Source organism: Thunnus maccoyii, chromosome 24 (assembly GCF_910596095.1).
Source record: "Thunnus maccoyii chromosome 24, fThuMac1.1, whole genome shotgun sequence".
Lineage (NCBI taxonomy): Eukaryota > Metazoa > Chordata > Actinopteri > Scombriformes > Scombridae > Thunnus > Thunnus maccoyii.
Window position 1 is genome coordinate 18,199,219 of NC_056556.1, and position 15,284 is coordinate 18,214,502.

The following is a 15,284-nucleotide window of genomic DNA, read 5'->3' on the forward strand; positions in this document are numbered from 1 at the left end:
AGACAATAATGTTTAACCTTAAATCTTAAACTAAAGCTGAGCTAATGACAGAGCCTCGTTTGTTTCCTGCTGTCGACACAGCAGTATCACATCCATTTATTAAAAATGATGTTCAGTTAACAAACATAAAAGATCAATCATTTCTACACTCTGTGAATACCTGAAATTTATATATTAAAAAGTACTGATTGATCCATTAGCCTTAATCAGATATGATATTAAAAATAATAACAGGTAATATTTGCATTTGCATTGTATGTTTGACCTTTCCACCCAGTCCGATTGTCCACCGGCGGTAGAGATCCCTCCGCTTGCAAATGTTCAAGATAAAGCGGTGACATCCGTGTGTGTAATCTCAGTGACATTAGAATAGTCGACACCCATGACAAAGTCAATCAATACTGGAATATTTACTGTACCGAGGGAAGGTCTGTCAGAACTGATATGTGAGATAATATGAGTTATTTTGACATTTTTCTGCCTTCTACTAAGAGATGTTTGTCTGAGTACATACATATGTTAAAGTAAAATAAACATGCATACAATATTATATAAATAACAGAAACTTCATACTTCCACTACAGACTCCTCCTGTAATTTGAACATTAATGAGTAAAAATTAATTTTTATAAAACTGCTTGTCTGTAGTGGATAAAGGTGCAGTAAATGTTAATATAAACATGAAAACAAGCACAAATCTGTCTAATTAATGCATCACCCAGCTCACATAATAATTAGCATGCTTTGTTTAACAGAATGTGTGACAAAAGGCAGTTCCAGTCTCTTTGGTTTTAGATATGGGGGTCTAATTAGTGTGTGAGCCCTGAGGTGACTGTTGGATGCCATCTGATATCATCTATGCATGCAATCCTGCAACCACAAAGACACAAAGACAAAGACTGACTTTATAAACTCTGCTGTTCATTAAAATAAAATATTTTTTTCTTCAAGCATGTCCTGCATTTATCATGCAGCATGCTTAGTTAAATGTTTTCAGTGGTCAGTAATTAAAGAACATTGGTGAATTGGAACAGTTTGACATTGAGTGGTGTGATATACTCTATTTGATCATTACAGACAATGTTGCATTGTGAGCAAGTGCTGAACCATATCTGCCATCTTGTGGTTGCTAATGTTTAGTACAACAACAGTTGGACTGGGACCTGCTCCTGCATGCCTTTGTGTATTGATAATACTCATCAATACTGCATAGAAAGGAAACATTAATTGTAATTCAATTCATAAGTAAATATTTACATCATAATCAATATGCTTTGCTCTCAGAGTGTCTGAGTAGTTCAGGGAGATCCAACAGTTGGTGCTTACAGGATCTTATTCTGTTTTTGTCCCATGCCCTATATCATTAATTGAACTTTTATACTCTGTTCATTGATTTTTATTTCTTGTAGATACTTCATATTACTGACAATCATTTTCTAAAAAGCACAGTATTTTAGATATGTTTTCCTAATTGTGATGGTTAGAGTTAGGCATACTTTTTATGCCATACAAAGTCCACTGACCAAGACTTGAAAGAAATATATTTATAATACATCCATGCTCACCAATAAAAAACATCATGTAACTGCAAAAAAATTATATATGATGTATAATGTACTATTTTTGTCTTAATTGTTGATAGAACTACAAATCTTGGACCGTTCAAACACTCAACGCTGATAGGTCAAACAACAGCCACATCCCATTGGTCTACGCCGGTGACGTAACCGCGCACTTGTTTGAATGACGGAAGGGGCGTATCGTGGAGTAAATAGTAAACTAAATAGTGAAACTGAGTGCTGTGTGAGTTGAACTGTCGGAAAGGTTGGCAAGTAAGAGCGACAACAGTTTACACACTTAGTAATTAATAACGTGTCTTTCACTTCTGTTAAAATGCAAAGTCCGCTAATAGTAGAAAATACACAATACTTAGCCGTAACGCTAACATGGTTAGCTACAGAAGCTAACCGCAAACCCCAGTCAACATTTGACAGTTTAATGCAATTTTTTTATATAAAGGCCGTGGTTTGTTTATCACTTGTATGCCGAATTGACCAGAATAACTTAAAGATTTGGAAAATAGTCTTATTTGTAAAACTTATTTGTCGAATATTGTTAACGAAGGTCCAGTAGCTTTAAATTGACAGTTTTTTAAAACGGAGTTCAGGGAATTAATGCAAATCTATGGATACTAACGACGTGCATATTGTTTTATTTCTTGCAGTCTTGGTGAAACGATGGAACAGGTAAGTTACCGTAGCAGAATACTACAACAAAATATGATTTGCACCACACACAGAGGCTGGTGGGGCTTGTGAGTGTCAGAGCGATCAAACACACTGGATCATCTTTCATTCACTGTTGTGCTGCTGTAGTGGCAGCTCCTCTCAGCTCCTCTCAGTAGTGGGGACAGCAGAAACCTGATCAGTGGTGGGTTTTGACGGGTGCCACATCATTGAAGAAAGACAAGGACCCGAGTCCTGCAATGATTAGAACTAGTGCTGCTTTTGAGGGACTTTCAGGTCAGGACATGGACAGCAGGACTGCTAATTTTTCACAATCAAAAAATAGGACTTATGTTTATCTGTGGACCAACAGGCAGTTTCAGGTAGAACTAAAACCTCAGATATCACCAATAGAATCAAATTTTAACTGCTTCACTGTAATGTTTGTTTGACTATATTTTTCTGATTGATTTGTTTGTTTGTGTTGTAGCAGGAGCAGGTTGAATGGGATGATGTGAATAAACTTCTGCAGCATCATGGTTTTAAACCTGTGTACTTTGCCGATCCTGTTGAGAATAAGAACCTTTTAGGTAAGGCTCAGTGGTTCCAATTCCTTGGAGAATGTTACATTTCTAATGTGTTGTGGGGAGAATCAATCTTGTATATATTTTTTGGCATGAAAAAGGATAAAAATTCAGTATTCAGCTTTTGCCAGGATGGAATTCCTTTTCCAGGTATAAGTTGAAAATATATTTCCAGAAGCGTGCAGATGCCTTGTTTTTGGAGATACCTCTATTACATTTTCGTCCGTGTGTCCTTAGATTTAGTTCTGCTGGACAAAAAGTCAGCTGGTGAGATCAGGACGACTCTGAGGACAATGCTAACAGACTCTGAGAGGAGACAAGCCCTCATCCAGGAGCTCATCAAGTCCAACAACCAACTCAAGTAAGTCAACCAGTCAATAATTCCCTTTAGATATGTAGATTTCCATGGAAGATATAGATGACATTAAAAATCAAACATATCTTATTCCAATCAGGATCTTGATTAAACTAAATAAAAAATATGTTAAATCTTGCATTGTTTACATCCATGTTTGTTAGCTTGCAGTCTTCTTCACTCTGTTAGTGAATTTCTACATTTGTAGACATGTTACTGCTACCAGCTTTCAATCAGCAGAATTACATAAAGCCAAAATGTGGACCTACTAGTGCAAACATTGCTCCGTATTGCTACTATAGGGTCAAAAACTCCACAGGGTACCTTTAATGTCTTTGATGTCATACTTGTGCAGAACATTTATTAATCCAGATGTCCTACAAATTTGCTCTCGGGGGGACATTAAAGTTTCCAAAGTCTAATTTTAAGAATAGGGCTTTAAAGAAAAAAAAATTCAACAAATCCCATGATCAAAAGCAACAACATGTTAGTCTGTCTCTCAATACTTTCTGACTTACCTACGCTGTCTATGGCTCCAAGCTCAGCGGTTCTTACGGAGGATGTAAATCTTAAAAAACACAGCTCACTAGTCAAAAGTTTGGACACCTTTCCATTCCCTTGAATGAGAAATGTGTCCAAACTTTTGACTGGTACTGTATATATTTCATTTTTTAAAAAGCCGCAGTAATTCCCTGGAACAGCTGGTCACTGTAGTTTTTAACAAATGTTACTCAAACAGGAGGAAATAGTGCATTTTTTGGAGACTGTTTACATTGGCAGATTAATCCACATTTTGGTGTTCTAGTGAATATTTCTGCCAGCAGGATGGTGTGTCTGGGATTGAGTCAAAGTAAACTGCAGTGTGTGTGTTCATGGTGATGAAGAAACATGTCACCCATTGTAACAGTGTGACTCAATAGTTTATGGCACAGAGGAATAAGATATATCAGGCTTTTGTTGCTTGGCACATTGCCTGCAGTATGTATTACTATGGGTGTTTTGCGACTCTATCTATTCAATAATGTATATGCAGCGCTGTGCCGACCACCTGTCCTCCTGTCATCTAATATCATCAGCATCAGATGAGTATCACAGGGATACATACGCCTCCTGAGCTGTATAGCTCAGTGCAGGAATGAAGTGTAAACCTGAAGCTGGGCTGCAGTCAGCTGATCATCACCTCTCCAGTGACAGCTTTAGTAAAAACAACCATTCTGTCAAAAGAAATACAACATGTTGCTGTGTTATATCAATGATAAGACTGCAGTCCTACTGTTAGCTGCTTAATGCTGAAAGATTACAGTAAATGCTTGGCTTTACCTACTGTTTCATCAGATATTTTGTGATATAAGTGATGATTTTGTTAATTCCATACTAAATTCAATACCAAACTTGAATATACCTAGCCCTATTTGAGATCTACTCCCATAAAATGTTCAAATCTTGGATGAACTTTGGAAGAGGTAAAGGAATAAGTGTTAAGTGTGAGAAGGATGAAGTAGGTGAAGATAATGCACTTGTGTTGCACTTTGAGATTGAACCTTCTCTGTGTGTCCTCAGAGAGGAGGTTCAGGAGCACATGAGTCAAGCGGCTCATCAGTCTCAGAGGGCCACAGAGCTCGAGGGGCTGCTGGACGAAGTGAAGGCCAGAGTCCAGGACCTGGAGGACCGCTACCTTGGCAAGGCCGTCCAGCAGCACAGCCAGACACAACAACTGCAGCAGGAGAAACAAGATGCACAGGTAGGTCAACAGTCTTCTTCACCTGCCTCAAAGAACAATCTAACCTCATTCAAGGGCACCTCAGGTGGAGTGACTTTTCAAAACAGTCATTTTGATATTTGCTTTTTTTCCCTTTTCATCTCTCTAGAGACGGTGTCAGGTTTTGGAGCAGAAGCTCTCTAAGCAGAGGGAGGAAGCAGCCCAGATTCAGAGGAAACTGTATTTTACCATCAAAGAAGAAGAACGACGATTAGCTCGTCAGAGTCAGACATTCCAGCACATCTGCAAGAAAGTCAGCCAGCAAACATCTGCAGCAGACCAACAGTAAGAACATGAACATTGAAAGCTTACTTAAACATTCAAGTCATAATTATAATACATTAGACTTGGTTTTTAAAGTTATAATCCTTAACAATTTTATTCAATCAAGCATTAGCAATTTTAAAGTTGGAAATATAAAAGGAATATTGTGGTTCAAACTCAGTATTTTAAATGGTAACTGAACATCAGCACTGTGTTGAGTTCTTTGCTACATCTCTCCATGTTCTTGTACCGGCAGGCTGCTGGATGTGATCGACTTCTACGAGACTAAAATGACTCAGCTACTGGATGAGCTCAGGTAAGATCTGCCTGACTTCACGTTCAATGTTGTTACACTGATGAAATGTCTAATCTAGATTCTCGTAAAGGATATGACAGGTGAAGTAGCTGACTGCATCGCCGGCTCAGTTTGCTCATCTAGCAGAACCTGGCAGTGTTTGATAACAGCAGAAATCTTGTCTCTTAGATGTATAGTGACATGAATGGTAGATAAAGAGCTTTGCAAAGTGGCTGCTTTTAATTTTAAAGGATAGGAAAGTCTGTCTTCATAAAATACTGACATGTCCACATGTATGATGAAATGGTTCTTGACTACAATAAAAATTCCTACTCTTCATACTGACTCTGAAGATATTCCCCTGAGCAAGACTACACTGTAAAAGATGGAGGACAGCTAGAGTTAATATGAAGCTTTGGCAATATTAAGTTTGCTAAGTCAGGATCTCTCAGTGTGGTTCTTTGCCAAGCTGTGGCGGAGGGATACATTCTGATGGTTGTGTGTAGGTTTGTTGTCGTTATCACTCAAGGTGTACTGAGGGCAAATTTCAAAGTGATTTTTTTTCTTATTAAGACAGGTTTTAAAAAATGAAACGTATCCTTTCATAAAAGAAAAATGCTCACCCTGTGCATTTGTGCCTCTGTTTATGCTACACTCTCCATTTTCACCACAGATCTGTCAAAGGAGAATCAGGAGATCAAACAAGAAGTAAAACTTCCAGCAATGCTACTCCGGCTTTCAAAACCATTCTCAAGGTGGCAAACTTCAATTGATTTTTCAGAAATGGGTTTGACTGTAGCAACAATGTAGCTAATACCTTTGCATTTCATCCCAGGCCTATGAGAAACAGCAAAAGGAAAGCAAAGCTCAAATAGAAGAGCTAAAGCAAGAGCTGGAAACAAGGTTTGTGTAAATGTGTTCATTTAGTCTCCATCAGTAGACGAGCATGTGCCGTCATGTCACCAATCATGTTGATGATGTTCTTCTTTAAAGGCCCACACTGAAAGACGTGAAGTTCTACAAACACAAACTCCGCCGTTTGGAGGGATTAAACAAACACAATAACACGAGGTAGGAACACTCAATTACTTTGGAGTTTGGCTTAGTGGTCGCTATAGCCAAGGTTTGATCAGATGATTGGTGACAAAAGCCTTTTGTACATACAGTATGTGCTCATGTTTACTATGATCATGAGAAAGTCAGTTTGTACCCACTTACTACTTTTAATTCTGCTAGCTCCTTCCTCCCCTGCATATTTAAAAATGCAACAGAGAAGTGGGGGCAATACCTGTAGGAGGCGTGTGATGCAGGGATGGCGTTGTAGAGCTGGAAGTTAGCGCTCAGCCAACCAGCTATGAGCAGCTGCTGTCAGAGCCTCTGTGCTGGAAAGACAGAGTCTAGCGGAGCTGTGACAGTCACTAGAACCACATTTATGGCCCTTAGCATATAGTATGTAAGATAACTGTACTGCATGTAACTAGTATTATCCAAAGGTGTTATTACTTATCAGTCTTGTAGATCCGTAACCCTTTAATGTCAGTCTGTATTATTACTACATTACATTATCAGCCAGCCCAGCAACACTAAAACACATCTAAAACAAATTGCACCCAAATGTTATCAGAGGAAGAATTGTCTGTAATTCAAGTGTAGATTTGAACATACTGAACACTAAAATGTTTCATGTTTGGACTTGATACTGTTGTCTAAAGTATTATTAGTATTCCAAGCATAGTGTACCCAACTCTCAATAATGGTGTCATGCTGGGTAAGTCATCTTGGTATTGACCTTGTGTCAATCATGTATCAACCATCTTTGCAGACCGCCAAAAGAGGACAACACAACTGACATCCAGAGGTTGGAAGCTGGAAACATCAGTGACCAAGACAGAGAAGCCACTATGTGTGACCACTATCATCATGTAAGCATAATGTTTGACTCCATAATGTCCAGTAGATACTGTCAACTGGAAATGTCTTCAAGTTGGTTCTTGATCATAGGATGTAAAATAAGACCTTGATATGCTCTTTTTTATTGTGCCTTGTCAGTAAAGTAATATGTTTTGTTTGTCCTTTGTGCAAACAGACTGTTTGAGTAAAAAAGGACCCTAAAATATTTAAAGATCCCCTGCAGATGTATTATAGTATGTAAAAATACTCATCATCAATCATTTGTGTCTATTGGTTTTTCCCAAATTTAAACTTTACAGTGTCAGCTTTTGGTAAAATTAGCTCTCCAAACTGTTAACTCTTACCAAAATGTCTTTTTTAATGATAAAGTTTGGTTTGACATGCTCCTGCTGAACATTGATTCTTTTCCTTCTTTTGAAAGCCAATAGGATTCAAGGATACAATACAATATTACATCCAATCATCATCAGAGTTGAAAAACACTGACTGGCTAAGGTCATATTTGTATCTTAAATCCGGGTCTAAAAATAAATAAATACATACAAACATCTAATATCCTGTCCTTTGTCCTCATCTGTATTCCAGCTGTTGAACGAGATCAGCGCCATTCTGACCAATCCCAACGCTCCACTACGACTGCACAGACCCTCCTCTGTTACTCTGAAGCCGGCTGAGTTTCAGGCTGTCCTCCCTACACTGGAGGCCTGGGCCCAACAGCTCCACCTGCTGAAGGTAAACACCACCTGCCTGCACACTTCAACCACTGGAATTAATAAGCAGTATCCTAGTGCACTCTCTAATCTTTCTCCCTAAAACCTATTGACACATCATCAGTGAGGATGTCATGACACATGGACTGACTGGATTTGCTATGTGTGCATGTGGTTAGGACCTGCAACACAGTTTAAATAAACTGACTGCCAGACTGATGGTGGGGCAGCAGTGGGACGGTGGACGTCATGCTGCAGAAGCTGTAAAGGTGGAGGACATGATGTTGCTAGTGGACACCATGCTGGAATACACCTCTACTGATGATCAGAAGGTAGGAGCAGATAATATGAAGTGCTGTCTTTCAGATTATTTTTGTTTGTGTTGACAAAAGGAGATGTAGTAACATCTCCAGTGTGCGCAGCAGGTGCTCAGAAGCCCCACTCGCTTCACTCTGGGCTCCATGGTGTCTCACTTCCAAAAGCTGTTTGACGTGACCTCCCTCAGCGGGGTCTACCCACGTATGAACGAGGTCTACACCAGGCTGGGAGAGATGACCAACGCCATGAGGAACCTCAGAGACGTTCTACAGCTAGGTACCCTCCAGCGCGATCCACGCCTCATGTCTTCATTCTGTTTTTGCACAGTTAGACAGGAATTAAATAAGAGAACGGACTAAAAGTGATGTTCATGTTTGCGGTGGTATGTCAGACAGCAGGGTTCCTCCTGCTGAGGTGGTGAACACGGTGGCCAGACTGGTCTCCTCCTCTGAAGACACAACTGGGATCCACAATCTGCTGGGAGACGCCGACATTGACAGGTTCACAGATACAATATGTAGAATAAAGTGAAGCACATTTTCAAACTGGCCAAAAGTAGATTTTCAGTGATAAGTTGGTTAATCAATTAGTTGATTGACAACTACTTTTTTCACAATAAATTAATAATTTTAGTCTTTTTGTGCGCAAAAACTCCAAACATTCTCTGTTTCAGCTTCTCATATGTAGGGATTTACTGCTTTAAACTTGAGTTGTCTTTTGTTTTTGGACTGTTGGTCGGATAAAAGACATTAGAAGTTGTCTCTGGATGGTCTCTTGATTGATTTTTTTACTGTTTTATGACATTTTATACACTATTATCAATGGAAAAAATAATCATTAGATCAATCGATAGTGAAAATGATCGTTAGTTGCAGCTCTAGCCAAAAGTAGAAGAGACTTTGGATTGTTTTTTAAAGCGTTTCTGTCCAGGACAGATGCACTTCTGCTGTCTTTTCAGCAGCCTAATACAGCTGTGTCGCTGACAGGACAGCTGCTTCAGAGACGACTGAATGAATTTATGTTTTAGTAGCATTTACGTCTCACACCAGGAGCCAGATCTCTAAAACTCTTGTGTAGATTCATGACATTCAAGCTGTGTTCACACAGAGCCAGAAATGTGCCGACTCATCTTGTTGTCAGATTCATAAAGCTGTGTGTCATCCAGATTTCTACCCGACGTGTGTTTTTCATCCTTTGCTCTCGTGTTTCAGTATCATCGTCAAGGTGAAGCAACACGAGGAGTTCTTTCCCGCCTTTTATTCACTTATTCTGGACATTTTACACACTCTGGGTAAATATGACACAACAAACACTAAGATCACACTGCTTGTTGGGTTGACAGTGGGCTGTGGGAGTATGGCATCATACAATATGGATAATATGGACCACAATCATAGATTTTGAAATTCTTTTTCATTTTTAACTAATTTGTCGGGCTGCTTATTGTTCTAATTCAGCTTTAGGTTACTTCTAAATAAAACCTCTGACTTTGAAGGACATTTAAGAATAATTTTCCTAATTAGAGGAAGGGAATGATACATTCCTGGCTAGTAATGGAAAGCAGTATTAGACATACAGTGGCCTAAATCCCTTTAATTTGTGCTTTTGGGGTCAGGAGGCAGCAGAGATGGTGTCACCTCACAGCAGGCAGGTCCTGGTTTTGAGTTCTGTGTTGTGTGTTTCTCTCTCATCATGTGGCTTTAGAATGCTGACCCAGCACTTAATCTGTGTGTGTTTCAGGAGTCAGTCGTCTGGACGACATCCTTCCAGCTCTCAAGTCTTTGAAACAAACTGACAGCGACTGAAGTGTGTGCTGCAGGGTTTTATTTTTTCAATGTCATGACTGTAGAGAGGGATTTCTGGTTTTTAAGAAATCATCACATGATCATGATCCACATGCGGGTAAAGCTATATTGACATGACTGTTTTTTATTGTGAATAATAACCATATCAGACACTCATTGTATCAGTACTGAATCTGTTCTAACTTTTTGATATGAACGACTACAATAAAACTAGCTGAAAAACTAACTGTGAAGTTGAGAGATCACTTACTGAATTAAATGTATGGAAAATATTTAAAAAAGCACTGCTGGTCTGTGATATTTTATTTCAACATTCTTCATAAACTTGTATAAAGCTCAGTCATATTGTTGGTGGGGTTGTGAGACTTTGACTTATCAAATTCCATCATCATGGCACAATTCATACTTTAAACTTCTTCACTTCAACCCCCCCTTCACAAAAAGCTTAGCAACCTACATAACATGAAAGGAAATGAAACACATCTCCCAATAACATACATCATAGAGTCCTCAGAATGGATGAGTTTGCAGGTTGTGGAGCGCAAAGTTTTCTTTACACCTATGAATTTATAGAGTAATACTGATAATGTATTAATAATGCTTGACTCACCAAGAAATTGCACGTACTGGCTTTTTAAAGGAAAATACTGATATTCTTTAATGTCACTGCCCTTAAATTGGACTATTAGGCAAAAAATACAATGAATGGATATTTATTTTTTTCAAACATAGCTTAGGAGGGTGGGGGGGGTTACTAGCTGGGTGAATCTGGACTCCCTGTTCTCAGTATTTTTAAAGTCCTGGCTGGAAACAAAGCTGCCACCACTGCTATACAGTTAAGTCACAGCAAACATGAGTATTGACCACACAGGAATATGAGGGTCTTCGTAAGCAGATCTGTAAGAGAATAAACTAAGACACCAATTTTATCAGGTTGTCACATCATTAGACAGAAACCATTTATGTGTTTTATGACGCCTAAATGAAGGATAGATTTACAATTTTTTAAGTGTCTTGAAACAACAAGGTTTTCCTCTCTGTAATCATTCCTCCTGTTCATACTGGCTATTAAAAGATCCTTTGAAATGTGCGTTCAATGTAAGTGATGGGGGCCAAAATCCACAGTGTGTCCACAGTCATGTAGCAGTCACCCATTCTTGGGAATTGCTGTTATTTCTTTGTTCCGAATTCGTGTAACTGAATGTCGAAATTCCTCTGAGTTGATTGGAGGGTTATTCGGATCACCTGTTGTGCAGGGTGTGGGGACTGGCTCATTGCATTCCCCTCTTGTCCAATCAGGGTATGACGACGCCTTTTTTCTGGCGTTTAAGAGAGGAGAGAATTTGCACACCTAGGTCACTCTGATCTTTCCTCAACTTACTGCATTTGAGCAGAGACTGTTAGCCGGAAGCTCTGGTCTCCTTTGCTGTCATTTGCATTTCTGATTGAGGGTGACTTTGAGCGTTCTGGAGCTTAGCTTGAGGGAATATTTAAAAAATAAACCTTTCAACGAAGTTACCTGCATTAGGGCGGAATTTTAGTGCTATTTGTGCAAGAGATTTTGCTTGCCTAACGATAGCCTGCAGGCTTTATTTTATTATTATGTTTATTTATTTCATAAAAACCCTCCTATATACATTATTGAAGAGGCATTTGTTATTATTGAAGAGGCATTTTTTCATTATAATTGAAGAGGCAGTTGCTGTTGTTGTTAAGGGACATTTTCCATTGTGCAGAAACTTGTTAGGTTGTTTCTCCAACTAAATGTTATTATTATTATTATTATTATTATTATTATTATTATTATTATATTTTTTTTTTTTTTTTTGTGGTTGGGAACTGGTTCTCAGGCTTCTTCCCAATCACCTGAGGTCTGGAGAATCAGTACCACCACAGTTGTTTTGTGCAAAAATGCATTTAAAAGTTGATGTGAAGCTTATATGAGTCTTCATCAGTCTGAGTTAGTCATATCAAGTGGATATCTGGCACATTTACAGTCTTTTTAGCATCAAATTCCCTCTTTGTGTTTCCTCAGACAGTGTTTCCCTGTTGAGCTGCGGTGGAAGTATAGTAACAAAAAGAGGAACTTTGGCACTAAAAAGACTAATGTTTCCATTTAGTGTCTGAAGTTGCATTGACTAAATAAATTGTTACAATGAGCATCTGCAGCTTTTCTAAACCTAGTATCTATTCAAGTCACATATAGCCAGTACAGCTTTTCCACCAGTAGATGGCAACATTTTCCTGGTTAATGAACAAACTGTATCTTCACCAGGTCTGCAGCACTCTCTGCCATGCAAGTGTATATATGTATGTATGTACATAATGAGGTGCTTAAAGATACACAGTACTTTAGTGAATGGGTTTGACCATTACAGCACTACTTCACATTACTGAGAACCATTTTCATAAGTGTGTGTGTGTTTCCCATCTTCAGGCAGCCACTGACTCCTAATCATTTTACTGCAGTGTGAGTGAACATGCAGAGGCTTGACACTTGACTTATATAATCCATCACAGTTACCAACATGTCTACTTATTTATTTTTCCTTTTTCTTAACGATCAGTGGAATTCCCCAGAAGGAGAATAGAGATTCGATACTTCAAAGCTAGCATTTATTAAGAAGACATTGAGTGTCTAATTAAAGTCATTTGGATTTGAATGCACTACAAAGTATACAGAGGTGAAAAGAGCAGACTTTACTTGAACACCCATGAACTCTGCAGAAACTGAAGCCCTTTATAACACCTTCCTCTAGCATAACAAGGGCTGCAGCTGCTACACTGGTCATTCAATATGGATGTGAACACCACTAAACATCCTGAGAACTACAAACTACAGAAAGCCAAAATAGTGCATTTTGTCCAAAAAAAAGATTTTAAACTGCTGCATTTATGTACAATCTCTTCACAAAGAAGGCTGTTTTATGTCCAACAGTCAAGTGTTGGTCTTCACTATGTTACTTTTGTACAAAAACAAAATATACATCATCAAGTCATTATCATTTGCATTTTAGCTACAATTTCTATAGTTCTAATAAAATAATGAAAGCCTTTATGTATTTGACTTTTTGGATTACTATAAGTTACCATTACCTATCTAATTAAGAAATCACTATAATTATAATATTCAGTTACTTCCATTATTTGTCTACTGATGTTGTCATTAGATCTTTCAAGCTCTGATATATACAGATACTCTTCTTAGAAAGGCCACCTGCACACTTTCAGTGAAAAACTCAATATGTCCCCTTTCAGAACATTGTCCATTTACTGAAAAGACACAAGGTGTTTGAATGTGGTTTCAGTGTGTACACTATCATTATGCATAAACCAACACAGTTTGTAGGGTAATGTGTTGAATATAGTTCTTATACAAAAACAAGAAGCTTAAGGGACGTCTTAGGATCAATTTCCCCATGGGGATCAATAAAGTACTTCTACAAAAAAAACACAGATTCTTAAAAACCAGCAAGGAAAAATTTGATCAAATTACCTCAAAATGTGTTAATGTGCAGCATTCCAAAACAGAAGGTAAGATGGATATTTGCAAAAGGAAGCTTTTACTGAATGTAGGCAACACACAGACATGAATTCAACTGGCATTTGTAGGGCACAGGCTGAGGTACATGTGGGTGGGCATCCTGCCCTGGAGGCATCTTCCCCCATCTTCCCCTTACTCAGGGGTCAGCAATTAGGTTCAACCATGGGCCAGTTGTTTTCAGGATTTTTCATTGCAGGGTTGTTGGTGCAGTGGAAAGAAAGGTCTATATTTTTTGTTTATTTCTTTTATTTCATTTAAGAATAAAATAGATTCGTAACACTGTTAATCACTATATCTGAGGGGGAAATGGCATAAACACACATTTCTGTTCGACTGCCAACCATTTGTGTTTGTGAGGAACAAATCTGTTCCGGTTGCACAGGCTAAAGTTGTGGAATTCACAGATTAAACTTTGATTTTTAGTGGGTCTATGAGAATTAATTTCAGCACCATGCACTGTTCAAATAGTATGGCGCAACCATAGTTTTAATGCCTCCCCTCGTGTGGGGGCAGGATTAGATGTAACACGATTATATTACAATAACTGGGATTCACAGGAGCTTTGTGTTCTGCAGGGCCAGATTAGGCCCACAGGCCACTATTTGCCTACCACCGCCCTAACTCAAGGCACAGTGATTCACAGTGATAAAACAGCCAATAAGATAACCCATCAAAAACATTGCTTCATGATAACCGTGTGTTCCTGCACATGACCCAACACATCCTTTCTTTAGAAGTGAAATAGAACATTACCTGTTGGTTACCTGAGGTACCAAGCTGATTCAGCACTGCAGTGCCAGACTTGTTCAGCCCATCTTATGCAACATAGCAACCACTCCCTGTTTTCCAATAACAAACAGTTGTACACACATGATTCACCGATAATCAATAATGAAATAAATACAGCGTTGTCTTGGATATTAATATTTATACATTCATTGAATTTAGTGGAGGAAAGTAACTAAGTACATTTACTCAAGTGCTGTGCTTAATTTGAGATACTTGTACTTTACTTGAGTATTTCCATTTGATGCTACTTTATACGTCCACTCCACTACATTTATTTGACAGCTTTTCAGATGGAGATTTGACACAATGGATAATATAACAAGCTTTAAAATACAACACATTGTTAAAGATGAAACCAGTGGTTTCAAACCTTTTTGGCTTTTGAAGTCTTACAAAAAGCAGTGTGTAGTCGGGGTCACATTTCAGATGAGTTGTTAACAGCTCCACCAAATAGTGATTTTTCCCTCTAAACTTCTCACATGCTTTCATTTCAATAAATGTTCAAATGATCCAATATTTCACCAAAAATCAAATATTAGAGAAAAAGTCTAAAAATTGAAAACAGATTTGTTTTTCTTCTTTCCTCTCCCATTAATCATCTCACCACCCCTCAGATTTATCTGCTGACCCTTTGGAGGGGCCCGACCCCTTGGTTGGGAACCACTGGGCTAAACTAGCTAACTGTATATAAAGTAGTTGAAACTAGCTCCACCTCCAGCAGCTAC

At 38.5% G+C, this 15,284-nt stretch overlaps 1 protein-coding gene across 7 annotated transcripts; it reads left to right on the plus strand.

The window, feature by feature from the left end:
• Positions 1-1,726: 1,726 nt before the first annotated feature.
• cep70 (centrosomal protein 70) lies at positions 1,727-10,452 on the plus strand. 7 transcript variants are annotated; one of them, XM_042404143.1, is made up of 18 exons: positions 1,727-1,832; positions 2,225-2,246; positions 2,716-2,815; positions 3,047-3,170; positions 4,725-4,905; positions 5,033-5,208; positions 5,444-5,503; positions 6,156-6,237; positions 6,318-6,385; positions 6,476-6,553; positions 7,305-7,404; positions 7,979-8,125; positions 8,283-8,435; positions 8,517-8,697; positions 8,813-8,921; positions 9,633-9,712; positions 10,037-10,068; positions 10,162-10,452. In XM_042404143.1, exons 2-18 carry the CDS (start codon positions 2,238-2,240, stop codon positions 10,204-10,206), a joined length of 1,725 nt encoding a protein of 574 aa, XP_042260077.1. In that variant the 5' UTR covers positions 1,727-1,832; positions 2,225-2,237; the 3' UTR covers positions 10,207-10,452. The 7 variants fall into 7 exon arrangements, with proteins under 7 accessions (XP_042260077.1, XP_042260078.1, XP_042260072.1 ...); XM_042404144.1 differs by lacking the exon at positions 10,037-10,068 and having other exon boundaries at positions 1,728-1,832; positions 8,529-8,697; XM_042404138.1 differs by lacking the exons at positions 1,727-1,832; positions 2,225-2,246 and adding an exon at positions 2,280-2,608.
• The last annotated feature ends 4,832 nt before the right edge of the window (positions 10,453-15,284 follow it).